At 40.5% G+C, this 26,915-nt stretch overlaps 1 protein-coding gene across 4 annotated transcripts in view; it reads right to left on the minus strand.

The window, feature by feature from the left end:
• The window catches only part of ANKRD27 (ankyrin repeat domain 27), a 64,412-nt gene that overhangs the window by 19,348 nt on the left and 18,149 nt on the right, over window positions 1-26,915 (minus strand). For all 4 annotated transcript variants that reach the window (XM_067540017.1, XM_067540019.1, XM_067540018.1 and 1 more), the window contains exons 6-21: window positions 26,610-26,669; window positions 26,464-26,517; window positions 26,312-26,377; window positions 26,150-26,226; window positions 25,534-25,655; window positions 24,257-24,335; window positions 22,874-23,006; window positions 15,936-16,028; window positions 15,015-15,142; window positions 14,398-14,480; window positions 13,469-13,584; window positions 12,301-12,393; window positions 11,675-11,872; window positions 11,271-11,330; window positions 11,055-11,174; window positions 8,481-8,525 (exon numbers count right to left, since the gene is read on the minus strand). In XM_067540017.1, coding sequence (XP_067396118.1) covers window positions 8,481-8,525; window positions 11,055-11,174; window positions 11,271-11,330; window positions 11,675-11,872; window positions 12,301-12,393; window positions 13,469-13,584; window positions 14,398-14,480; window positions 15,015-15,142; window positions 15,936-16,028; window positions 22,874-23,006; window positions 24,257-24,335; window positions 25,534-25,655; window positions 26,150-26,226; window positions 26,312-26,377; window positions 26,464-26,517; window positions 26,610-26,669 — 1,527 coding nt within the window. The remainder of the gene's footprint in view (window positions 1-8,480; window positions 8,526-11,054; window positions 11,175-11,270; window positions 11,331-11,674; window positions 11,873-12,300; window positions 12,394-13,468; window positions 13,585-14,397; window positions 14,481-15,014; window positions 15,143-15,935; window positions 16,029-22,873; window positions 23,007-24,256; window positions 24,336-25,533; window positions 25,656-26,149; window positions 26,227-26,311; window positions 26,378-26,463; window positions 26,518-26,609; window positions 26,670-26,915) is intronic.

The raw sequence follows: 26,915 nt of genomic DNA on the forward strand, positions 1-26,915 counted from the left end.
AACACATGCTACTGGGACACACAAGAACAGGCAATGACAAGCAATACTACAATTTAACATCAGGAGTAATTACATAATATGTGATTCAAAAAACCAACTGAGTTTACCATAGTCTGGGCCTGAATCAACCTGCTTTTATCAGGCAAAACTCCCACTGACTTAATTTTCCTATTTGCCTATGTAAAGAACTAGCCCTATATGCATAAATATAACTACATCCCCCTATCCAGACAATCACTCCTTTAACAAGCAAGCAGCATATGGGGCAACCTGCATGCACTGGGCAAGATATAAGACAAAGTGTGTTACTGCTTTATTAAATATTTGCCACATTTTAAGCATCAGAAATAATGTAAATTTATTTCAGAGATGTTCTTTAAGGTGATCTTTCAAATAGGCACGCCCTAAGTCACAGAGTTTTATAGGAAAAACAAACACCTTAAAGTCCACCTGGAAGCCAGTAAGCACCAATACAGTCCCCTAGCACCGTCTCTCAATGAGATACACCATTTAGGAAAGCAGGCTGCTGCACTCTGCACCAGCTTCAGTTTCCATATTGAATTGTTCTGTAATAGGGTCCGTGTCAGAAAGAAAGTGGTGTAATCTCCTGGCCAGGTGCTGATAGTGAGAAGCTATTATGGTCCCTACTACACTAACTGTTTGAAGACAACTGAGGATCTAACATACTGTCCCAGCTGCCATTTAGGGCTACTGTTAGCAGACAAATACCCTCGAAGGGGCCAGTGTTCTCTCTCCCATATCCTCTAACTCCTTCCCGCCACCTACCATCACCAACTCAAACTCATCTGGACTGAGTTTTAGCCATTACACCTCAGTCTCAAAACAAATATTAGTTAAGGCACTCACCTGTGTCATCCAGGTAAGAAAGACTTAAAACTGGGTGTAATCTACACACTGAAAACAGTGCACTCCGTGCTCTCTGCCTTATTGTCCAAACAGCCCCATCTACAAATTGAGTACGAGGAATAAGGAGATAGAACCTCCAGATCCCACAATTGCGAGTCTTTGGGGAAATGGGCAATTGTTAGCTAACATCCACTGGGAGCTCACAGAGAGAAAAGAACAAAGCTGCTGAAAGGCAGCATTTACTCCTGCTAAGGTTTGTGGAAAAATCAACACCCCTCCATGACCAATAGAACTGAAGGCAGCTAATAGGTCTTCTAATACCAGCAGAAACACATCCAAGAGGCAGTAAGTCAGACTCTGTGCTCAAGTCATGTCTGGGCCTAGAGCAGAGGAAGATCTGACATATTCACATATTGAAAGAGTTGTCTTAGCACAAGCTTCTCAGCAGACTTACTCAGAAATGGAAGACTGATAATCATCATTCAGTGGTCTTGAGTCTTGATAAAAAAGACTTCCTTCAAAACAATTGGTAACAAGCATTCCCTAATACAGTGGTTCTCAGCCTTTCCAGACTACTATATCCCCTTCAGGAGTCTGATTTGTTTTGCGTACCCCAAGTTTCACTTCACTTAAAAACGACTTGCTTACAAAATCAGACGTAAAAATACAATAGTGTCACAGCACACTATTACTGAAAAATTGCTTACTTTCTCATTTTTACCATATAATTGTAAAATAAATCAATTGGAATATAAATATTGTACTTGCATTTCAGTGTATAGTATATACAGCAATATAAAATTTATCATCTATATGAAATTGTAGTTTGTACTGACTTCGCTAGTGCTTTTTATGTAGCCTGTTGTAAAACTACGCAAATATCTAGATGAGTTGATGTACCCCATGGAAGACGTCTGTGTACCCCTGGTTGAGAACCACTGCTCTCTACAACTTTTTGCAATCTCCAGCAATAATGGACACAGTACTTCCCCACTGGCTTTCACCCTCCAGGAAGGCCATAAAGATCTGATGTTTGTTCAAAAGCATAGGTCGTGGCATGAAGCTCTACCCAACAACTTCAATACCCCAGAAAGCAACACTGGACATAAAACTAAGTCTTCTCTGTGAGGGTTTTTCTCCCAGCTACACCTTCCCCTTTAAACCGTTCTAAAAAATCAACTACCAAACCGCTTGCCAAAAATCATATTACTTTTATCTGCAAAATAAAAAGTTTCCTTCCAATGAATCAGTCAACTAAGAAAAGACACTCTGGATTAACCAGGCTATCTACAGCCTGAACAAATCTGCTCTCTGAGGGTTTTGCAGACCTATTTCTTTGCTTCCCACACAACCACAGCATAAGAATGTTTACAATCTTTAGGCACCCTAGGATTTGTTTAAAAATTTACTCTTGCAAAGCTCATCCAGTATTCACAGCAGAAATCTACAACAGTGCTAATGACTCTACTGCTGCTTCTGTTCCTATGGAAACCAGGCTTCAGATTGTCAAGAACAAGATAAGGGCTTTAAAATAATCATGTTTTTAAACAGATACCCACAGCTGGAACCTGTGCCAGCCAGTCAGACAACTGCTTTCATAATGAACAGTTTTACAAGAGGACATACAGCAATTCCATTCAGCAACTCTAGTGAAAGAAGCCACAAGGTATAAACTCAAGAGATTTGTCATCAGAACGCAGAGATGGCACTTCTTTGTGCTCTGTGTTGTCAAATATTGATTCATCAGTGCTGGAAATATCTTTCCAACTGAAACCTCAGTAATTTGTTTCATTTGTTTTAAATATTTTTCTCATATGCTTTTAGGCTTTGGCAAAATTGGTGAAAAAAATCACTTGTGGAAATTAATGTGAAATTATGCATGTTTACTTTATTCTTTTATACAGACTTAGTCATGAAGAAGGTAAACACCCCATTTTATGGATGAGAAACTGAGAGTCAGGCAACTCACTTGAGTTTCCCAAGAACACACAGCATATCAGATCTGAACCACAGTAAGGCCCAGGCCCCGGATTTCTAATGCATGACTAGACAATAGTGCTGAACCTTCTGCTTTACCATTTAACTCTCTCAGGAGCATGCAGCAGTTGTGAAGCACTCAATGCACACACACTTTGTACAGTTTATCATCTTTATGCTCTTTATATTTAGTCACAGCATAGGAGAACAAATATACAAAATGATAAAACATCTTAACACAATGTCTCTCATTAGTTTATCCTTCCCTTAGGAGTCCACGGGGGATCCTTGTGTTCTGTCAAGCAGGCAGGGTCCTCCACCCCTTGCCTGCCTTGCTCCCGCTGCAGTGTCCCTAATCTTAATCTGGTGCAAAATGGCTCTCCACCAGTCCCTTTAAAGGCTCCTGCTGGGGTCACCTGCTTCTTTTGTTCTCCTCCCGGTAACTTTCCATTACTTCCAACCCCACCTTCCTTTCAGACGACAGAAGGAAGTGTCTTCTCTCAGCAAGAGCAAATCCTCTATCCCAAGGTATTTTACTTTAAATAGAAAATTACTGACTGCTGATCATTTACCATTGTCTCTGGCCTGGCATGACAAAACCTTGCTAACTCAGAGTGGATCCCCATACATATAAGCTTTCCAGGGCACAGTAAAACAAGGTTACTTACCTGTAACTGATGTTCTTCGAGATGTGCGACGTATTTGTGCGACGACATAGGTCTGTCACCGTCTTCAAATCCCCCTTCTTTTTTTGGGGTGGGGAGGGGGGGACGAGGAAGTACCTCGAGTAGGACCTCTCCCGCTGCTCCTGGCTGAGGCGGCCTCAACCTCCTGGATGTGGAATTGCCACTGAGAGGGAGGAAGGGGGTTGCGTCGAGGGCTGGGGCAGGGGGAGGAGACGAGTGGGGGCCCTAGCTCGCCAAGCTATCTCAGGGGCCCAGTGGGCCGAAGGCCTTCTGGCTCACCCAAGCCTAAAGGAGAGTATAGGCTAGGGCACTGCCCTTACGTTCACCAGCAGGAGGGCCTTTCCGATTGCCCATAGCCTAGAGGACCTTTACTGAGGGCCTAAGGAGCCAGTCAGGGTGGATGGTATCCCATAGACCCCTTGACTCTGTCCCCTGGCCCGTAGGTCGTGAGACTGCTGTGGTTGGCACCTCCGCAGCTGCTGTCCCTGGAGACCTGCCTGACACCTGAAGGTCTGTGGCGCAGAGCATCCCAGGGAATGAGCATGGTCTAGGAGTCCCTGAGACCATGCAGCTCCGCCTCTATGTGAACGAAGAGAAGGCTGACCAGTCCATGGAAGAGCCCCTGCTGTGCTGCTGGACCTTTTCGGGATAGCCCGGGATTGCAGCCACTAACCTCCAGGCATGCCGATGGAGGAGGGACTGGCTCTGCCCACTGAATAGGCAGCAACTGAGGGTGGCAGGAGCACTGCTCTAGCTCCCGCGGTACTCTGCTCTGCAATGGCCTACAGGCTCAGCGTCTGCTGCCGGGCAGAGCCTCAAAGGGACACTAAGGCACCGTTGACAGACCACTTCTGGGGCTGCCCAAAGCCTCTTACTGTGCAGTACCGTCGCTCCAGAGAGCGACCCCTCTGTGACGACCACCTCGACTAGCAGATTCATCGTGGGTGCCGCGGCCAGAGCAGGGGTACGGACCACGCTCCGGCGAGCTGGGGTGACCCGAGCATCATCCCTGCACCGAGGACTTTTTGCACTTTGCATGTGTCTCGGCGCTGAGTCAAGCTCCAGCAACCAGCTCTGCCCAGCCTCGATGCAAGGCGAACTCCTCGGTGCCGAGTCTGTCTCCGGCATTCGGGTTCTGCGCTGCCCGGCGAACTCCTCAGTACCGAGTCCGTCTCCGGCATCCGGGTTCTGCACCGCCCGGCTCCTCGGTACCAAGATTGTCTCCGGTGACCAGGATCAGCGCCGCGTACTTGCTGGCAAACTCTTCGGTGCCGGAGCGGTGGCATGGACCTCACCCAGTGCCAGGGGGTCGAGACCGGTGTCGGGCGGGCGACTTCGCTCTCCGCCTTGATGCAGGTTGGTCCAGCGACTGCGACCTGGGATGATTTCTAGGGGAGCGTTCCTGCTCTAACCTAGGAAACCGGTCTGCAGATCTTCTTCCCCGTACCGGGCATCTCTTGAACCATTCAGGGGGTCCCAACACGGGCTTCTCCTTCATGCCAGCCCCTTCTCTCTCATGGAGGTATGGGCGGCGATGGCGTATGCAAAGCCAATAAGGCTCTTGCCGCCCTTCGGCCACTGAAGTCGACGGTGCTGGTAGGTGCCGAGGGACTCCTCGAGTCAGGGGAGGCTCCCTGGCTGGAGATGCTGGCTCCAGCAGTGGGTCTCCGTGATCCGACCTCGGTGCGGATCGGTGCTCCACCCCGCCTGCTCCAATAGTGCGGGGGAGTCCGAGTGCTTCCATCTGCGGTGCCAAGTCGGGTAGGTGTTGATGGTGCCTGCTGCACTGGCAGCGCGCTGAATACCGCAGCGAAGCGGTTGGCTCGGAGCTGGCTTGGGGCTCCGTGAGCCGGGCTTTCAGGTGGAGTTTCTGGAGGTCTGAAAGCCTTACGATCCATTCTCTTACTTACGAAGAGCTTCCCCCCACACTTCAGGCAGTGGGGGTCAGTAAGTGGGAAAGCCTTCCCGCTGGAGCGCATGGCTTGAAGCCATGACAGCAGTTACTAATCTAACTAACTAATTAACCCAAAGACCTAGTTTAAAGTTTAAACACGGGGAATAAAGAGCTTGCAATGGAAGCGCAGGCAGTTCCAGTAACCGCCACGGGCGGAAAGAAGGAACTGAGGCGGCGTAGGTCCAGCAGTGCCTCACATACCACAGCATGTAAGCGGGACTCCAGGGGGCACCAGAGCCGGCCCTACGGGATCTGCTAAGAGGAAAAAAGTTCCGGTAGCCGTGCACGGAGACGTGCACTCACCTATAGTGGAATGGACGTGAGCAATCACTGGAAGAAGAATTTCATGTTACAATTACATAAAATCATCTACGATTCAGAAGCGGTACAGACAAGACCCCTAAATCATCACAAGTGCCTCTCTGGCAAGACACTTAGGTCAACATTTTCAAAAGTGGCCTCCCCTTATTTTGCATGGCTCAGTTTTTGAATGCCCAATTTGAGACACCTGGGGCCTGACTTTCAGGAGCCTTGAGCAACCATAACTCCAATTGGAGTCAATGGGAACTTCAGGCACTCCACAACTTTGAAAAAAATCAGACTCACGGTGTCTGAAGTTGGGCATCCAAAATAAAAGGTCCTTTTTAGAAATATGGGCCTTAGCCCCTATGTGTCTCAGGTTACCCATTTATAAAATGGGGCAACAATATTTACTATATCTGAATCTGACAATAAACAACCCCAGGCAAGTAGGTATTACTATCCCATTTTACAGATTAGGAAACAGTCTCACAAAGGTTAAAATGTCTAACCATACGAGGCAATAAGACTTAGACATACCTCTAGCAATCAGATAACCTGTGTTCTAATCTTACTTCTGACAATGACATGCTGGGTGACCTTGAGGTAATCAATGAGGTTAGGTGTCTCTATCTGTAAATGTGGGGTTACATATTTACTTAACTAAATGACTGTACAGTGCTACCTATCACTCTTTCCTTTTCTTAAGCAGCTAGCTGGTAAATTTATACCTACCATCTGACTGGTATAGAAGACACTAGGGAATCAACTTTTATTCTACATATATTATACACAAACATATGCCTTTATGATGCCACATCAATATATCTGTTAATCCTGGTATGTGTTACTCTATGGGAATTTTTAGAACAATTAATTATGTACTGTACATAAACCCTGTACACCTTATAGTCTATTTAACAGGGTTTCCACAATCTTCTGTTTTATGATGGGTATTAAAAAAACAACAAAAACCCATGTATACCCCCAAACTTAGAGCTCTATTTTTTTTTAAATGTCAGCTGCTAGTTTTCAGTAAAATGTCTTCAAAAGTACCATAATTTCCAAGTGTTTCAGAAGAAAAGAAGGAAATTGCTATGGTAGCTCAAATGTATCAAGACAGACAGTAAGTAATACAAATTATAGGATATAAACACTGAAGTTCATATTGCTGTAGGTGTCAGCTCTTTATTGGAAGTGAAGTACAAAAGTGAAAATATACCCAAATTGTGTACTATTTAAACCCATTTTACTCTATACTTGCTGATGACATATAAATCCTAACTTAACTTTTCATTCATGGTTTATGCTGTTGCCACAAACACTTACTAAGAAAAGCCAGACTTCCATCATAGATTATGTGCACACAAACAATTATGTGATATATATACTATGCATACAGGGTGAACAGGAGTATTTAAAGTCAGCAAGTTGAAAACTTCTGTTTAGATTGATTCAGAGCTTTGATCAGTCTCCACTAAAGGTGCTGGAAACTTGGAGTTCAGGAATTATTTGCTTCAAACTTTCATAATTGCTATAACGTATGAAGGGAACTGAGTTGTGAACATTCTTGAAGTCTGAGCTCTTTGCACATGCAAACTGGGGTTATGTGCACATTTTTAAAGTATTAGCTTTAATTCACAAGGAACAACAGTGTATAAATTACTTAGAATTAAAAAAAAAGGAGGGAATCTAACGGGAAAAAAACACAATATCCTAATAATGTGGCACCCAAAAAGAACTCCAGAACCCATAAGCCTTATTCATAGAGACATGAACCTGTGGAGCAGCAAAAAGATTCAGAAAACTCAAAGGAAAGGAAAACAGCAATATAGGAACAGTGACTTTGACCCTGTCTACACTTACCTCCGGAATTCAGCGGCAGTCAACGGGAGTTACGCAAGCTACGCAAAAAACTTGTGCAACTCCCGTCGACTTCTGGGCTCCTCTTCTGTGCGCCGTCTTCACTGCACTACGCCACTTGAGAAGGTGGTCTTAGTATGTCGATTTCTGGATCGACTGAGCAGGTCTGCAACTGACCGCTCAGTCGATCTAGAGAAATTGATCTGACGGTAGAGACTTTGCCTAAGTAGCCTAAGTCATATTCTCCTCTCACTGATACAGAAGTAAATCTGAAGTTCACAGAGTTTCTAACGTGCATTTATATAGTGCCCTGAAAGTAGGTCTATCTGAGCTGGAGGATGTTATGAACAATTCTTGCTTTGGGCTAGAGTACCAATAAGCACATTTGAGGAACTCTGTTCTAGATGAAGTAGGCAAAGGATACATCATCTTGGAGTTCGTTTTATTTTTAAAAGCCCAAGAGCACCAAATAAAAGAATAAAACTAATGTATTTCAAATCAGTGAGTAAACAGGAGCATGTTTAAAAAGAATTAAACCCATACAAAGTTTTCTGCTTTAGCAGACAATGTTTTATATTTACTCAGATATAAATTATTCTCTAGAGCAGCAAGTAATTTCAAATTACTGATTTAAAAATACTGTTAACCGAGTACTTTTTGGATGTGAAATGAATATTCACAGCAGCAAAAGTTAATCAGCACTTGATTCATATTTTTCTAAAATTAAACCAACTATGCATTCTCCATTCAGTGTTATATTTAAACAGCTTCTTCAATTTTAGTAGGATATCTGGAAATTCAGTACTCTACATCAAGTCAACCTAAGAACTTACCATTTCCAGATCTCCATCAGCAACTGCTCTTAAGAGTTTTTCTATCTGTATATAAAATCAGAAAAGGGAATTTTAGTTGCTTTGGTAACATTGGTATTAAACTGTACTCTGAAAATCCAGCATTCTTTATTAACCTCCTAATATGATGCTGTTACATCTGGCCCATTTCAGATATGTTGATAAAGTTTTAAAAGAAAACATTATTAACTTATGAAATACAAAAGCTGTATAAGGCCTATGGCCATCTAATGATATTTGGAATCTGCAGTGGAAGATAATCATTACTTATGTAAACACAGAACACACATGGTGCATATGTAAATAAACCCATGTTAGCAGATACACCAAATATATTTTTCAGCTTCACCAGCAATTATGCGTGTACCTTTATTTAGGATCCAGCATTACAAAAGAAAGAAAAGCTATTAAAGGCATGTAAAACTCCCCATGGATGATGCTACTGTTTTGGGCTCTTGCTAAAATGGTAGGTGCTGCCAAAAGAGCTGAGTTTTATGCCAGCCTCCTATTCACTCCAGTGGCAGATCTCTACATGGAAAATTTGCAAAATTAGGCCCTGGTCTTCTTGCTTAGTGGGAGTAATAGCAGTGAGCCCATGCGAAACTTGGCTAACGGTAATGAACTAACGTTGGATTATAGAAAGGCCATTAACCTCAGGAGTCTAAGGAATAAGCTGCTAGTAATCTTTTCTCCCGGTTTGAACTACAGACTCAGCCTTTGGAGTGTGATAAGTTTGTCCCTTTAAGAAAAAACAAATCCTCAATCTGCTATTAGGTGAGATTTTATGTGCATTATACCTTATTTATGAAGCAACATTACTGCACTTGACTCTGTACAAACAGATATGGACCTGTTCCAAGGTTCTTACAGTGTAAATTACATGCAGGAGCAATTTCCACACAAATTTACTCAGTATCCAAGAAGACACTAATAACAACAAAATATGAATTAACATATTCTACTCAAGCTCCTTCATGCTTTTTTGGAGTTATTATCTAACAGCTTCCTGGAATAAGTGTTTAAGAAGAGATCTGAATGAAAAGAGGAGGCGTGTGTTTTGGGGGCTTTTTTGGTAAAAGGAAGGGAAGGGAATTCTAAGCAAGAGGTAGTAGAAAGGAGGCACAAAAGTATTTAGGAGGGTGCATTGGAAGGAACAGAGGAGGAGGAAGAGGAAGAAGAAATGAAAGCTGAGAGGTAAGGGTGGAGTTGAATGGGGCTTGGAAAGGAAAGATGAGAAGTATGGGCTTGAGGTGCAAGGTAAGAGGAAGTGAGTGTGGAAATTCAAAGAGCTCAGAGTGGATTTTATCAACTGCATTTTGGATAAATTGGAACTGGACAAGTGATGTGCAGGTGAGGCAGCGGATGAGGTATATACCTTATGATGGTCTGAAAATTGACCTCCTATAGTTTATTACAAAAGCTAATCTTTTGCACTCTGTCATATTTCTTGTCAATTCCACGCTTAGAATTATCTCTTTTCTATTATTAATTTTATAACATACCACAAGATATTATTTGATTCAGACTGCTGAGTTTTATAGATAGAATGGTAGTCAATGCCCCCAAGAATTAGGAATACAGAGAGCACCCAGATAACCACATCATGATATTAACAGCTGCTAGGTACACTTTTTTTTTTTAAATGCAGTTCCATCATTAACACTTGCTAAGAATCAAGCAAAAACTTATGCTTAGATACCAAGTTGATAGCAGATACCTCAAAAAGTAGCAGTGCTGCACATCTGCCCTAGCATCAGTAGTGTGCCTCCTCCACACCCAGACATATATAGGCCAGATGTCTTAAGAGGTTTTCCTCAAGCCTGAGGAATGCTTCTTTATACTTGGCACATTTCTGATTCAAACACCAAGCAGCAGCTTGTTATTCACATTATTCCAATCCTATGGGTACAGCTCCACTCAGTGCTCCTGTACAGAGAAGATTCCTACCTAGTGTAACAGTACTGAAAGACCTCACTGTCCGTGGAACCATCTGTGATTGCTTACTTATGCTTAGTGAAGTGCTGAGAAAATACAGTACATGAGCTTTCTTTCCATGGAATCCTTCTCAGAGCAGGGAAGTCTTAATGTATTCAAATGAGACACAAATGAAGATTTTTCCCTGTGGCTGAGGGGGCAAGGAAGACATGAAACAATAGCTACAGAACAGTAACTCTATTCTGACCTCCCAAAGTAAACCTGACTGAAAGGTAATATTAATAGAGTAGGCCTGGTATCTAGAAGAGAGGACTTCTCCTGGTGGGAAAAAACAAACAGGGCATATTCCATACACATGAGTGCAGAATAAGACCTTGCTATCTTGAAAACAAAATATATTTGTCTGGCATAGAAAGAAAGGGACAGGGAATAAAATAGCTTCCACTGCCCTTTCCCAGAGCTCTCCCTTAGTTTACTATCAATGCTGGTCTAGTTTATTGCTTATTTTGAATTAGCTATCCCAGAGAGCTGTGTCTTGGGGAGTAGTTTAAAATGACACTGTAGACTTGGCACTCAAGGCTACCTCTGCACTGCTAAATACCAAGCTTTTACTACTCTTACCTCTTTGTAATTATTTGTAACTTCTTCTTGTCTGGTATCTGCTGATGCTGATGACAAGCTGGAGACAGATGACCCTCTGCTGAAGGTGTCTGCTGAACGCAGAGGAGACCTAACTGGAGACTTTAATCAGGTCAACAAAAACAAAGCAAACAAGGTTTACATCCTCATGTTAAATAGCTAAAATGTATGCAAAAGATTAGCAACTCACTCTGTTACCTCAGAAGCACTCTGTCCCCTTTCAAATGTTAAGTAGTTTAATTCCATCAATGATAAAATCTGCACAAAAAATATGAATAAAGAGATGCAATGTAACTCTATTTCAAGAGGAATTTACTGATTGAAACACAAATTAGCTAACCACTTAATATTAGCTAGAGAAATTATGACAGACCAGATTAAAGCACCAACTTGCAAAGTTTATGTTCCATATTAAAAAAGATACTAACATGCACTTTAAGATGTAAAATGTGACCTTCCTTTCTTAAAAGTGAATGGAAATTATTTTTATTTGTCAGAGTATCTGCCCACATATCCCATTAACAACTAAGCTTCAAATACAGCTAAACCACTGTGGAAATGCATTTTAAAAACTACCCTGGCTAGCAGATAAGGAAGAATACCTTGGAATTTAATGCACACTGCAGTGAAGTCTCTTTCATCCGGTTTTGAATGTCTGGGTTGGCTCCATTCTGCAACAGCACTTCTATTATCCCTTGATAGCCCCAGCGAGCTGCTATATGGAGAGGAGTATCTCCTTTTTCGTTACCAGTATCTAGTCTACAAGAGTGTACATCATAATAGACTAAAGCTTTGACACACTGGAGAGAAAAGAAAAGCCACCAATGAACTATATCACTGGTCCCCAATCCACATAACATGTACAATCTGAACAGTAATGTTGGTTTTATTGCAGCTCCTATAATCTACTCTCTGGAGTAGGTTTTTTGAGGTCCTATCAAATACACATAATTTTTAAAAGGCTATAATAAATAAATAATGAATACAAGGGACCCAAACAACTAGGCTTTCTAGCAGCTACACCACTGTAAATGGATACCTACATTAAACAAATACCATGATATAATAAGGTCCCAGTTTGTAATATGAATTAAAAAGTCACCCTCCAAATCAGTGTTTTATTTACTTTTTAAATAACTAAATTTAGTACAAACTGGCATCACAGTTTCATTGCATGCCATAATCCTATTAGAATGTCCATTTAGTTTGTTATAAAACAATTACTTACATCCTCATGACCATAAGTGCAGGCTAAATGAAGTGGAGTATTGCCATTATTGTCTTGAACATCTGTACTTGCCTTATAGTGCAACAAGAGAAGCTTAAAAGGAAAAGAAAGTAAATGTTTAAGTAAGAGAAAATTAATGGACAAACAATTGTTACTGCTGTAGCACCCTTTAGGTTTCTAGGATGATGAATCACTGTAGTACATACAGAACTACATCTCTTCTGCTTTAAACCGGTAAGTAAAAAATGGTTGTCCTTGGCTTCATGCCACTATTTTGCCCCAGTCCTTGAACAGAATAAAAATTCTTTGTCACACACTATTTGAAATAACCACTGAGTTATATCTGCAAACTGACTTTAAATCATCCACTGTAGCTAAGTACTGCAGCACAGATAACATATGTACATTTACCCAGTGTTCTAAGAGCCCTGTAAAGGAAAAAGCACAGCGGATTGCATTAAGTGCATCATTTCATCCTTCTCTATGAATGTCTTGGTTTTGAACAACTGAGTTGCTTAATGTAATATTATATAAAACGTGTTAAAAAATTCAAGTGTACAACAACTAAACAGTATGATTAGTCTATTTTCAAAACAATGTTTAAAGCATTGTATTTACTGGATTGATCATAACAACTCTTTTGCATCAATACAGAGCAGAGATTCCACTACCTTATCAGTCTGTGCTAAACATTACAAACGAATTAAAAACATATTGAGAGATACATGCATAATGACCAACAACTGGGTTATTCAGAATTCAGCAAAGCCATACAAATCCCACTCTGGACTAATGGGTTTACAAAAGGTAACTCTAGATCAGGCTACTTTGAGTTATGGGAATGCAGAAAAGCATATAACATTTGACAAACTTTCAAAATCTAGAGTTTTCAAACTAATTTAGAAAATGTTAAATATAATTTTTTTTTAAATACTTTACCAAGAGGACAGAGGGAACAAGAATTTGTTCCCAACATGAGATCTTCTAGCTCAGAGCAAATTTTAACATCTGGATTATAAACCTATAAAGTTTAGCATTTAATTAAAATGCTTAAAGATCCTGAATTGTGATAGCACACAGTTATAATGAAGGCTTTTGATTAATTTTTTCTTCAACTTTATATATAAAGTGTTAAAAATATTCATTGGTTAAGACTTTCATTGCTTACTGTAACATTCTGATATCCTTTCTGACATGCAAGGTGAAGAGGTGTTGAACCGTGGTAATCTGTAGCACTGACTACAGCTCCTTTGGAAACTAACAGGTCAATTAATGATGCTTGCCCTACGGAAAACATGTGGTCATTAAATCTGAGAAGTAAACGATCACAGGAAAAGTTACTTTTCAAACTAAAATGAGAACTTCAAACCTTAACACGCTTCATTCTTGTGCGTGCTGCATATTCACTTTCTTAGTACTTGCTCTTTATAATGAACAGTCAATTTACTACAGATTATTCAAGGACCCAGCTCAGAAAGGGGGCTCCTAACCGCAAACAAACTGCACTTGTATCTTGAGGGTGAACAGGGAATGGAAAGTAAACTGATGTCACACAAAGAGTTCTGCCCTTGGCATATGTATTGTGCAAGTCAAAGGTAATAAAAGCAAGAGCAACAGATAAAAAAAACCTCCCAAGTAACTTAATGCATCTGCTTACAAGTCTTAGGTCAGGACCATGACCCACATTCAAGGAGTGGGGAGAGATGGTGTACATCATGCCAGATATACTAGGCCACAGGATGTATGTAAGACTTGCCACATACTCTGTCAGTTTGTAATAGGATAGCTCCTTTCTGAGGGCACCTCCTAACCTACCCATCTGGCTGAAAGAAATGCCACCAAGGCAAAAATTAGTAAGAAGCCAAAAGAAAAAAGAAAATGCAGACAAGAGCACCTGGGCTGAAGGGAAGAATACAACAGTTTTATTCTGGGACAATATTTGTGTTTGTTTAACCCACAAGTAAAATACAGTTCATGCAAAACTCATTGCAGAATGTAAGCTGAAAAATAAGCTAATGTGTCTCCTCTTTCAAGAACTTAATAAAGAGTAAACAAAAGGTAAATATTACAGAGTCATGGGAAGATAGCAATACTTACCGCAAATAGCAGCTATATGAAGTGGTGTGTATCCCCTGTCATCTCTGGAAAATGGAGTGACAATGGAAGGATCATTCATCTTCCTATAAAACAGGGTAGTTTTCAAGAACATAAGTTAGCTGTATACCAGTTACTGGAGAAAGTTTTTACATGCATGCATGAATGCAAGCGCATGCACACACGTTACACAGATTTCAAACCTATTTACCCTCTATCATTTCTCATTAAGATTATTCCAGATGGGTTTTTACTGAGCCAAAAGAAAAAAATCCTGACATCTATTCTTTTGGCTGTGAAATCCAAATTCAGAGAGAAGAATCACTCTTTAACATGTCCAATAGATGTCACACTACCTTCCTTCTCTAGGTAACTGAGCTCCTGGCTTTTCAATACTTTCCTAATCAAATCTGCGTGCATAATTCTGAGGACATCTATAATTTCTTCTGTCCCTCTCAACCTAGACACACACAATCTTAAAATGCAGCCAATATTTTCTCCAACCGGAAGAATTTTCTGGACTTGGCACTGCACATTCCAGTATTGCCCTCATACTCTAAAGGAAATCCTCAAATACAGACTTTTAGAAAGCTTTTCATATGGAGATGAAACGTCCTTACCCAGAAACTAGCTTCTCACAACTGTCACAGAAACAGAGTGGGTGGCACATTTTCTGTACAGTGTCCTTATCACTATCACCTTGACTTAGTAATCGCTCCACTTCCTCCTGGTTGCCTGAAGCAATATACTACAAAAAGCCAAGAAGAGAAAGAGTGAGGTATTGATGTGAAGAAGATTTAAAAAAAATCCTGCTTCATCCACTGAAGCACAAAACCAAAGCAATTGCTTATGAATGAAGCACTAGAAGCATTGGTGCAAGACTGCATAGGGCTGCTGCACACAACCCCCAATGAGTTTTCAGTGTAAAAACCTTTAGATCTGAACTTGGTTTGCTTTCCATAAAAAAAAATTAAAACAAAATTCACATTGTTTTCTTTCGGACTCAGTTACCATACCAAGCTTCCCTCTGTGCAGACACATTATTGTAAAATTACTAGCAGTCTCTGGCCATAGCTATGAATATGTATAATTAGTAACTCTGCTGTGTGTCTTTGCACAGATAAAATTCTCTTTTAGAATGACATTATGAGATTGATTAACATAATATGGAGGAGATGGGAGGTGACTGCGCTTTAGATTTTTTCAGCAAAACTTCTAGTTTTAGGCACCAAAATCTCAAGAGACTAACAGCTTTTGGCCTTGCATCTCTGTTTTAATGGACCATTGAATATTACAGCAGCACTATTCCATCTCCATTTGTTTCTGCGCTAGAATCCATAAGAACACATTACCTACTTGCAGAAGCTTTGGCACAGAACTGCAGTGCATTGATTACCCAATCACCTCTTTATAGTCTAACATATGGCTTTCTTGGTACTCAGACGTACAAGGCAAAGTCATTAAGAAGTGTGTGTTATAGTCTAGAAAACTGTGCATAAGAGATTATATATGTTCAATATTCTACTATGCAGATTTTTTACCTTGAACAAGCAATCTATTGGGGTTGTGGACATCTGGGACAGCAAGTTCATTCTTTGTCTCAAAAACAACTTGTCACTAAATCTCTCAGATTCCTGAAAGTAAACAAGATATGTCAATCAATATTCCATATATTAGTAAAAAGAAAGTAGTTTTATAAAAAGTTATTTTTAAATATGCAATACATATATTTACCAGCTCTTAGATTACGTAACATGTTAAATCCTAAAAATTTGATTTAATATTTAAAATTCTGCATCAATGACTTTATACATGTGTACAAGAGTATTCCCTGTCACCTAGATGGATGTTAGTCTATAGAGTAATGCCAGGGCACACCTTAGAATTTAGTATTGAAATGTTTCATTTTATTGGTTAATGAGTTTCATTATTTTTTCTAGAAGAAAAACCAAAGTAAAAGCAGCTTTTGAAGTAGCCAAGTTGGTGAGAGGTGAGCTTCATATAAAACACAGACTAAAGGGAGTGTGCCAAAGAGCAAGATGGAAAGAGTCACATAGCCACTGCCTAAGAACAGGCCCAATGCAAATACTATCTGCTGCCAGCCATGTAGCAAAGTCAAGCTGCAGCCCCAGAATCAGAAAGCCCCTCAGAGTCATGCTGGATTCTGCTGAAGGCCTTTCTACCTAACATGGGCACAAAATTTGCTCCTGTGTTAATAGTTGAGAAGAAATGGATCTGACAGAGACCCATTTTTCAGCACTTGTGATTAAATTTTCAAAATAAAGAATAAAAAATACTGAGCCAGTGCCCTGTGCGTGAAGGTAACAAGGCAGCATGTCAAACTGAAGCTTTAGAAAAATCAGTTCAGAGCCAGCGAACACAAGATTACTCAGGCTCCCTGGTGGGACTGGAAACGTGGAGTCCAGCAGCTTTTCTGAAAACTTGGATCCCTAAGGTTTTAATGTTAACACAGTAGAGATGAGCTTGTGGAGAAACCCTTTAAAAACCATTTGTAAAGCCACCATCATCACTAGAACTACTCTTAAGAATTCCATAGAAACAGAAGTCGGTTCTGATTCAGATTTGTGCTTCTGGCTAATTTGGCCATAACTTGAGTTTCTTTCAATAGTTAAACAAATTTGATATAGAGAAGTTTTAAGAGGGAAACCTGCAAAGGGTTAAAGGGTGTATGCACCAGTCTGCATGCCAATTTAAGATAACTTTTCATAAGCCATACACAAGTTGTGCTCTCCTTATAGCAATTTCATTAGTCACTAAGTTTACACGTTTGTAAAAGGATTAAAAGGAACTTAATTTGCTTGCACATATAAAGCTGTTCTCTCCTGAAGTGTGCACAATCTTTAAACATTGCTTGTTTTCTTCTTTGAATTTTCCACACAAAATTTTAAAGCACTATTCTGAGAACTTGCCTGGTTTTGATCACTAGCAGCCCCTATATTTGGCTATGCATGCTAAACTATGCTATAATTTTTAGACTATGCATACAACTGACCTACAATGGAAAAATTCAATACAAAGATTTTAAAACTCAATACTGTGATGTGAGACTAGAGAAAATGTCTGACCTCTAAATTGGTTTGGTTTGTGTTTTAGTTACATACAGAAAAAACAGCAGGTCAGACACCAACATTTTCAAACTTGGTTGCCTAGTTAGGTGCTTAAACAGGTAGGCAAATTTTTCAGAGGTTTTGGTGATATAGCACCTGTAGTTTCAACTGGCTGAGTTGTCATGGTGATTGGTGAGGGCTTCCAGTACATTCAGCCTCTGAAAATATCTAGCCATACATGTAGGTGTCAAAATGTGGATTTTAGGGCCTAACTAGAGGCACCCAGGTTTGAAAATGTTGGCCAGGGTGTATAGTGCAATTGGCCGGAGGTATACTGAGAGTAACCCCAATCTATGGAATTAATGAACACTGGAAACCCAAAGCACATAGTTCAGCACTATTTCCCCCTCCTCAAAATGGATTTTGTAAGCATGGATAAAATTAATATTTTCATAATGGCAAATAAGATCAGTAAGTCACAAATGATGGCAATCCTCATTCTTCAGGGCATACAATTGTAATTTGTGAAATATCGGGAAAGATTTTGCCGTTAGATAAAGGGCACATATTCCCATATGGGAATAAAGTGAAGGCTAACCTTCTGAAGCATCAGGAATTGACCATTCCTACATGCAAGGTAATTAATTGAAAGAATAAATTGCATGTTCTGGTTTAGCTACTATGTTCCACACTTCAGTGCATGAGAATGAGGGTTTAATTTGTTGGTGAGAAGGGCATGATCCCCTGGATGGACTGTTTTGGTTAGAATACTCCAGTCAGCTAAATACCAAAATATTGCTTGTGTTGCTGTAGGACAAGATGGATTTTATTATAATGACCAGGCCTTCTCAGACTGTGCAGAACACTTGGACTGTCAAGGAAATGTACTGTCCTGGCATTTCACAGTGAGAAAGTCTTTCCTCCTTCCTATCTCCAAAAAAGAGCAGGTCTTTGGCTTTAGAAGCTCTGAACCAGACCATGTTGCCACATCCTAGCCAATTAAATGAAAGCCCTTCATTACTGCCCCATTGCTGGGACACATGAAGCCCAACTATCCACAGGCACAAATTCAAAGAGGGCCCCTCCAAATGTATGTGCCCCTCTGCTCCCTAACCCTTTTACCACCCACCCCACAGGTCCATCCAGCTGCAGGCCATCTTTTCAACTCCTCTCCCAGCTGAGCTTCAATCTCTTCTAATTTTCTCCACTGTGCCTCTGGTCCTTCTTCCTCATTTGCTCTTCCCAATGTGCTAAGTGAGCAGAGAGAGATGCGGTAAACAGGCTGCTGCTGCCGCTGCCTACTATTGCCTTGGCTAAGCTGATCCCTCCCTATGTGCTTCTCCCACAGTTAGGTGCTCTAGGGATTGCTGGGGAAGAGCTAAGAAGGAGCAGGCTGACTGCTAGCAGCTCATTCTGAAACTATCTGTCCCCCCTGCAAGCAGCATCAGGAGCTGCTGCAGTAAAACTGGAGATTCAACACCTTTCCTTACCCATTTAACTCTTCTGTTTCCCCCACCAGCACTGGACACCTTGGAATGGAGTGCGGATTTCAGCATGTTGCTATGGAGAGCATGGAACCTGAACCTTGGCCTAGCGACTTCTGCCCCAGCCAGAAAATTGAAGACCAATTGATTTACTCTTTGCAGGCACAGAACTGAACAAGAGGTTAGGGATCAACTGTCAAAGCTGTTCACGTGGTGAGAGCTAATAAAAGCGGCAGAGACTACACTACTGCCCTGAGTTTTTACCCTTTCTTTCTAAATACACGGCCTTCCTCCCACTCCACCCCACCCTTTTCCCTCCCCACTTTACTGGGGGAATTTTGCTTTTTCCTGTTCAGTAGCTGCTGGGTGACTTGCACTAGTTCCTGGCTCTATTCCCCACAGCCTATGGCTCATATAGTGCAAAGGACAGACGCAGTGCCTGTTCTCAAACACCCTTTTCTTGCAGGAAATCCAACAGATTCAGACTGACCCTGCACCCAACAGAGGAGGAGAGAGTGTTTTAGTAAACGGTGGTCCTAATTTCACTCCCACCCCATGTGTCATTCATTTTCAGGATTCCCATCTTCTTAGAATAAACTTTATTGCTGTCACCCCAAGCCACAGTGCTGCAGCTTCTAAATGCACACTGTAAGATTATATGGGTTACACATCCCTAGGACTGGCACTAATTAGCGGGCCACAATGGAGTCCTCGCTTCCAATCCCCTCTGCCAACAGTGGGAGGGGAGCTGCTGTTTCTGGCTTCCCACACAAAAACTGAAGAGGAAGGGAAAAGGAAAATGAGATGGGGGAAAGGAGGAGGAGAGAAATTCCCTAGATGCCTGAAGCTGATCTTGTTGCTCCCTGGTGTTTCTCTGCTTGCAGGCTTTCCTTCGAAGTCAACATAGGACCATTCACCAGGTAGGTAACAATGGAAACGGAAGGGGGATCTTGGAAAGAAGCCTGGAGGAAGAGAGAGGAACTACGAACCACTAGCACATTCAGAGTCTGTACTGGTCCCAGCCATTTGAAAACTTATGAACCTTGCAGGCTGGAATCACTGCTCTGCATATACTAAGGCTTCAGATTTCTAATGCAAGAAGTTGGTGCCAAGGAGATACTCTGAGGCACTGCTCAGGTCTCTGGTTCCTCTATCTGGATCTCAGGAAGAATCAATTAGAATCAGAATGGACACTTCAGACTGGCAGCATTGTGAGAAAATCAGAACAACCTTTAATACGTAGTGAGACCTCCTGTTATGTAAAGAATGGTTCTGTTCAGTTATGTGAAGAGGGCTGGGACCAGGATTAAAGGAAGGCTCTTTTTATTCTCTTTTTCCCCCCCTTCTTTTTAAATGGGCAGCTTGTTTTATATAAACTAATTTTGTCTTTTGAAAGAGACCACAGACCACCAAATACACAATTTTTTTTTTTAACTGGTATCCTTGCTATTAGTTCATGCTTTGTTTTACAAAGGGAATCTAAAAGTATAAATATTTCTGGACTGAGAGCTGGAATCATTGCTCTTCATACATTACTGAGAGTTACAAGAACTTTGAGGTGGCTGCATGATGGCTGAAATTAAAAGGAAAAATTGCAAACTTTGTCTTTAACATTAACACTTTATTATGTTTTCTTAGCAGGATTAAATATATTAATATAACAAGATACACTAAATACAAAATGTCATGTTTCTTTTCTAACTGTTCAATAGTTCAGAGTGCCACAGGTTTGTGGAAAGATCACCACAGAAAAGCAAAATTGCATATTCCCATAAAATGATTTTGTTATATAAAAGTTTGAAGTTACTCTAAGAGGTTTTGCTTTGTTAAGATTGTGCCCTGGAATTGTCCCACCCCAAACCCTGTACACTGAGCCATTAATCAGGCCACGGTGATCCAAATTCCAGTGCTCTGCAGTTGGACAGACAGACGGAGACATGTTGAATTCTCTGGTCCCATGTTCACATCCTTTGGTTTCCAGGTCACACCGGGAACACCTATTTTTGCAAGAGCAGAAACTCTAGAGTGTTTTGAGCGCTTAACAACCAAAACAGATTACAGATCAGAGTAAGCAGACTATAGTACACTTTATTTCAATAAAACAATATGTATGTGTCTTTTTTGATGGTCCTCCCTTAGCACAAGAAACAAGTGTGATCTAAATTCAGGACCTACTCTGTTCTCCACATGTAAGAGGCCAGCTCCCCACCCTAAATAAGCCATAGGGGCTCTCTTTTGACCATGGCAGCTTTTAAAGTCACATCAGTGCTACTCTTGATTGGCCTGCAGGGACTGGAGCTGATTGACAGAAGGCATGCTCACCCACCATGAAATTAATTCACTGCATCTGCAGCATTCCTGACCCCTGCTAGGTTAGAGACCCAAGAGCAAACCTAGATTTCGAACTCTGCTGTCCAGAATTACAGAGCTTTGATATACCACTGGGCTATCATGCTGGTGCCACAAAGTTCGTTATTTGCATTGCATAAATCATTTGTTAATGTCATCAGCTTCAGAAGAAAGAAATCCAAAGCAGATGTGTCCACTATCTGGGAAGTATAAATGGAATACATTTAGAAGCTGCACTAAGTGGTCAAGGCTTGCTGAATAATTCTATTTTGATCTATAGTGCAACCTTTTTTCTACTCCCACTGCTACTATGTAGGTTTTAGCTAGGGTTTTTAAAATAAACATTAAAGAAAAAGGCTGCACAGCACTCGGAGAGAAAGCATGGCTCCGAGCTCTATAATACTGTATTGACGTTAAAACCATGATGATATTCAAGAAGGCAACTGGATACTTAAGATAAAGTTCTAGCATTTTTAAAAAGTTACTAAAACCAATATGTGCTACCATAATTTAAACTCGTTTCCTTAGTAAATATTTTAAGAATACAGTTTTAAAGATCAGGTTGTGTATAGTGTTATTGTACAACTAGCTACAGTATTTCATTATGTTGTATGCTTCAGGCTACATGACATCTTGCTAAGCATCGTGCAATGTATGTGTGTGATATTTTCACCCAAGTATTCCACTTTGACAGATAACTATTTGCCTTTAATTAGAGTGGATTACTCAGTACACATTCCTTTTCACATCTTATGGATTCACTACATTTAACTCTTGCCAGTTACAGAATGCCATTCATTTTCTAGACCCAAAACTCTGGACAATAATACTTCAACAGAAACAGATGGAATGGAAGATCAAATGTTAATTTATCCTCAGACTAATGAAAGCCTCTGATCCACATAATAGGCTAGAGTAAGAATTTGGGATTAGACTGCACCTTTAACATGCCACGTGTCCCAAAGTGCTTTATAAGTAGCATAGGGATGGTAAGGTATCCAGTAGTTTGTCAAGTAAAGCAGCAGATGTTATGCACTAACCAATTAAACCTCATATTTTCCCCCATCCACACCTGAGAAAAATTATTAGTTAGGACACCAGCTCCCTACTCTTTTCAAAGAAGTGCGGTGGGATCTTTTGCCTCTCTCCTGGCTGTGCAGGAGACGGAGATAGAGATGGGGACGCTGTGTTTGAGATTTTCCCCGAAGGATGATACCTCGCTCTCCTAAGTAGCCTGTTGTTGGGTCATCATTAAGTGTATGAGGCCAAACTCCACTGAGAGACTGGACACATCCACTGGCCTGGAAAACAGAATCCTTTCTGCTGAATTATATTACACGAGCACAGACAGAGATGCACAGATTCAGTGCAAGACTGGAAACCTGGAAATCCCAAGGTCTGACAACTGGCTGACACAATTCCTTCTTTTTCCTAGTGTGGAAGCTGAGGTCACTCACTCGGTTTCCCCTTCCCCACCTCTGTTGGTAAGAGAGAGATAATACCTACCTCTCAAAAAGGTATTAGAAGGAGCAGTTAATGCTTGTAAAATGCTAAATATGGTCAAATAAATTATCTTACTGTTGGTCTGTCGGAGAGGTTTCCTTGTCGGATATATTCTATAGCAGCTTCGACAGAGGTCAGGCAATATCCCAGTTCATCCTTTGCTGAACTGCAAAACCTGAAGTTTTTGATGTAACTCAAATTTGCCATCCTAAAGTAAAGAAAAGACACTAATCTTAAGGGTTCATAAAGGTGTGGGGGAGAGGGGCTTATCAATATTGCTACTCAGTCTATTCTATGCAGAGAGGGAAGAGAAGTGGACGGAACTAGAAGTCAATTCACATTCTCTTGTCACAAGGAGCTAGCAGCCATATTTACAGACCCCTGAGCTGTTATGATCCCTAGGGAGGAAGGCAGAAGGAGCTGTTGTGTTTGAAGGATGTGACCTACACTTCGAATCTCTTATATGAAAGGGAAGTGAAATATTAAACTACGTTATGTTTTGAGTTATTTTAGTATTTGTTTGAAACTGAGAAGGGAGGGGAGAACAGAAGAGGTTGAACCAACTGACTCAAGTACTATAAAGGGAGATAAGTGCTTGCATACAGCATGCCCTTAAACTGACTGATGAAAGAATGAAGAGTTATGCAAAATATGGGTACATTTAGTATTCAATATGGCTCACTTTCCAGGATTGAGAGTTAGTGCTAAATTCTATGGATGCTTGAAAACATAAGCACTTGATTAATTTTAGCTGCCTTTTTACAAAGAAAAATATCTGTTAAATGCCACTTCCAGGATTACAATGAATATGCTAATGCAACTGTTACATTGCAAGTACATCTACACCTCTGATTTATACCTTTATGGATACTGGGGTAAGATATTAATAGTATGTTAGATTTCAGCAGTAAATAGCTCAGGACACTAAATTCTTATCACATTAACCCTCAGGATTAAATCTCCAGGTGTTCCACACCTTTGAATTTCAAGTTCCCCAGATCTAAGCTGGGAGTTGAGGATTGGTTTCCACCTGCTTTGGGACAGGTGAGATAAGGAATTCTGGCATGAAATAGGTCCAGAGGTGAAGATGGGTCACATTAAAAAGTCCAGGTGGGGCAAAAATAAGCAGCATCTGATGTGTGGTGGAAGAGCTATTAAAAAAAAAAAAAAGGTCTCATCGAGTAGAAAAGGGGAAGGAATAGAAGCAACATTTACAGTTCCTTCCCCAGGGACTGGAGACAAGCAAGTTCCATTTTATTGCTGAATGGAAGATCCTTTCAAATCGTATTTGAGAAATTATTATAATTTTTTTTTTTTTTTTAACTATTTAAAAAAAAAACCCATCAGCAAGCCTGTCTTGTGGTTAGCCATTTCTAGAAGCATCTATATTTTTTGTTTACACAGTAACATTATGTACAAATTACAAACTTTGTACAATAAAAAGAAACCATTACATACCAGTTCGGAATCTCTGTTTTTACAAGCAGATACAGCAAAACAGAGAGAAGATCATCTGCACACATGGTCTCCATGTTAACTAAAGGAAATAAAAGTTTATAACAGGAAGCTTTAACATTAGCCACAATAGGCCAAAAGATAAGAGCCAGGACTGAATGTGGGATTTTAATACATAAACTTCAGAAACTCATTTCAGATAGAAAGGTTACTTATTCAGTATCTTCTACTGATGCCCTCAGAGGCCAGACCCATCCAACAGATAATGTATCTTCTAGATGACCCAAGCGGGCCAGCCCGCTCAAGAAGTGTCAGCCTATGGTAGAGTGCAAACACACCTTGGAGTAACCTTTGCCAAACTCTTCCCTCACGAGAAGTAAAGGGGTTTCTATGACTCTAGGACTGCAATAACCCCACCACTCCCAAAACCATGCATAGCCTTCCAATAGACAGTCTCACTCTAGCCAATGAGCCTTCCTTTAAAATATTCAAATAATAAAGTAACTTTTATGATGGGGAGGAGAGAGAGGAGAGGAGAGGAGAGGTGGGGACTGTGGAAAGCTATTGCCCCCTGTTCACTTCAGGGGGAGTTTCTTACTTCAGCCTCTTTAAACAGTTTGGTGTGACTACACAAAACACTCAATATCTGGCTTCAAGGGTGACATGTTTTATTTGAGGGAACTTAATTTTACATCTTCAATGGATTTTAAAAAAATGTATCATTTGATAATGGGAATAAATATTTATCTTCCAGGATTACTGTTCCTCAGTTTTATTCTGTTTTTAAGTTTTGCAAAGAAAGTCTCAACCAATTTAATGTTCTTTAGGAGGAAGAGGGGAGTGAAAAAAATCTGCGTATTTACAAGAGTGTCGTGTACTGAAAGGCAGATGTCAGTGTTGTAGCAACTTAACAGTGCTACAAATGGATCACTCAGTTTCTTGAGGAAAAAAATATTGTTCTGCATCAGAACGAAATCAACATCTAGGGTTTCCCTCTGCTGAGGTATCAATGCGAGTCAAGTGTTTTTCCCCCACAATAACTAACTATTACAGGATGTCTATGCCAACAGTAAGTATACTACTTCTTAAGGATCTGTTTTGCCTGTTCTTAATATTCTGAAAGCCAGACCCTTAATATTCTATTTGCACATGAATACTTCCATACAGAAAATAATGCAAATAAAAAGTTAGTGAGTGTATGTAAAGTGCTTTCAAGATGAAGTGAGATGCAAGTGCCACATATTAAAATCAATCACCAATTCATTGCCTTGAATACCAACCTCTTTGGCTAGGAGACTGCATAATAATTTGCACCACTTTTCGCAGACAGATGAGCTTCTGTTGTGGGGAGGTGCATTTGTTCAGTTGACCCAATTCTCGCTTTGCACGTGGAATATTAAAGCTATAAAATAGTTTTGAAAGAGAAAAGCCTTAGTATACAACTCAGACTTATGTGATGTATTAATTAAGAATGCTTGTGCAATTATTCAAATTTCAGGCAATAACATGAATTAAAGCCCAAAAGGCGGGGCACACTTCTGCACACCCCTGCACACCCATGGAGTCAAGGGGTTTTGTGAATTTGAACAAAAGGTAGAACTTCGTGTTCCAAGTGTTGATGAGCAAACTAAGAAGGAGAGAAGTTTTAAGATATTGGAGGCAATAAAGAATTAAGACCACTTCAATGGGACAGCTAGCCCAAACTTGTGGTCTCATAGCCTTTACTTCTCTATCTTTTGGAGACGTGAGAACGTTGCAGGGGCTAGTGCAGAAAGAAATGAACTTCCTTCTTCTGGAGTAGTGAGCAGATTTGGGGGGCTGACCTGCGACCTATTTAACTTTAATCCATTCCTGATTAAGAGTAAATTTAGAAGCCTTTTATCATGCAACTCTCACCTGAATTCAGGCTTAACTCCTATATCTTTTTGCTGGAGATCTTGTAGGCTTCTTGTAATTTTGTTAAAGGCTGAATCCTAAGCAGTGAATAAAACACTTTTAGAAGCTGCACAAAAGTTGGTCCATTAATCTTGTATAGATTAGTTACATTAAGAAACTTACCTCGCTTGCCTCAATAGTTCCCACATATTTAAAGATCAGATCATAAATATCATGATGTACATACATCTGGGGAATAAACACCACAGTTTAGAAAGGAAAGGAAAGATACAAATAACCCAATGATATTTTTAAACCCAGCCTCAAATACTTACTTCAACCGCTTGTTTCATCAGATTCATCTGAGGTTCCTGCTTTGCAAGCATCCGCTAGAAGATAAGGGAATTTATGCACGGAGTTAAATGTATCATCTAAGCAACAGTATAGATTTACAGTATAGATTTACTGAAATAGTGCTTACCAAGTGAGAATCCCTCAATAAATGCTGGAGGCATTTGGTGTAAAGTGCATTAACAGAATCCTGAAAAACCAAGACATGAGATTTTGAAAAGTCACTGTTACTTAAATATGAGCAATGCAATGCTAGAACTCAGACAAATGCTGTTTACCTTATTCAGGCAAGTAGTTCCATTCAAATCAATACAACTATGCACTTCAGTAAGACAAGCAGGATTTGATTTTTTTTTTAATTAAAAAAAGCAGTAAACTACCATATACTTTATGACTAAATACCCCACATTTTTACAATTCTAGTTACAAAATATTG

The sequence above is a fragment of the Emydura macquarii genome, unplaced genomic scaffold (genome assembly GCF_026122565.2).
Source record: "Emydura macquarii macquarii isolate MOO-44397 ecotype Brisbane River unplaced genomic scaffold, CSIRO-AGI_Emac_v2 contig_561, whole genome shotgun sequence".
In the NCBI taxonomy this organism is placed as follows: domain Eukaryota; kingdom Metazoa; phylum Chordata; order Testudines; family Chelidae; genus Emydura; species Emydura macquarii.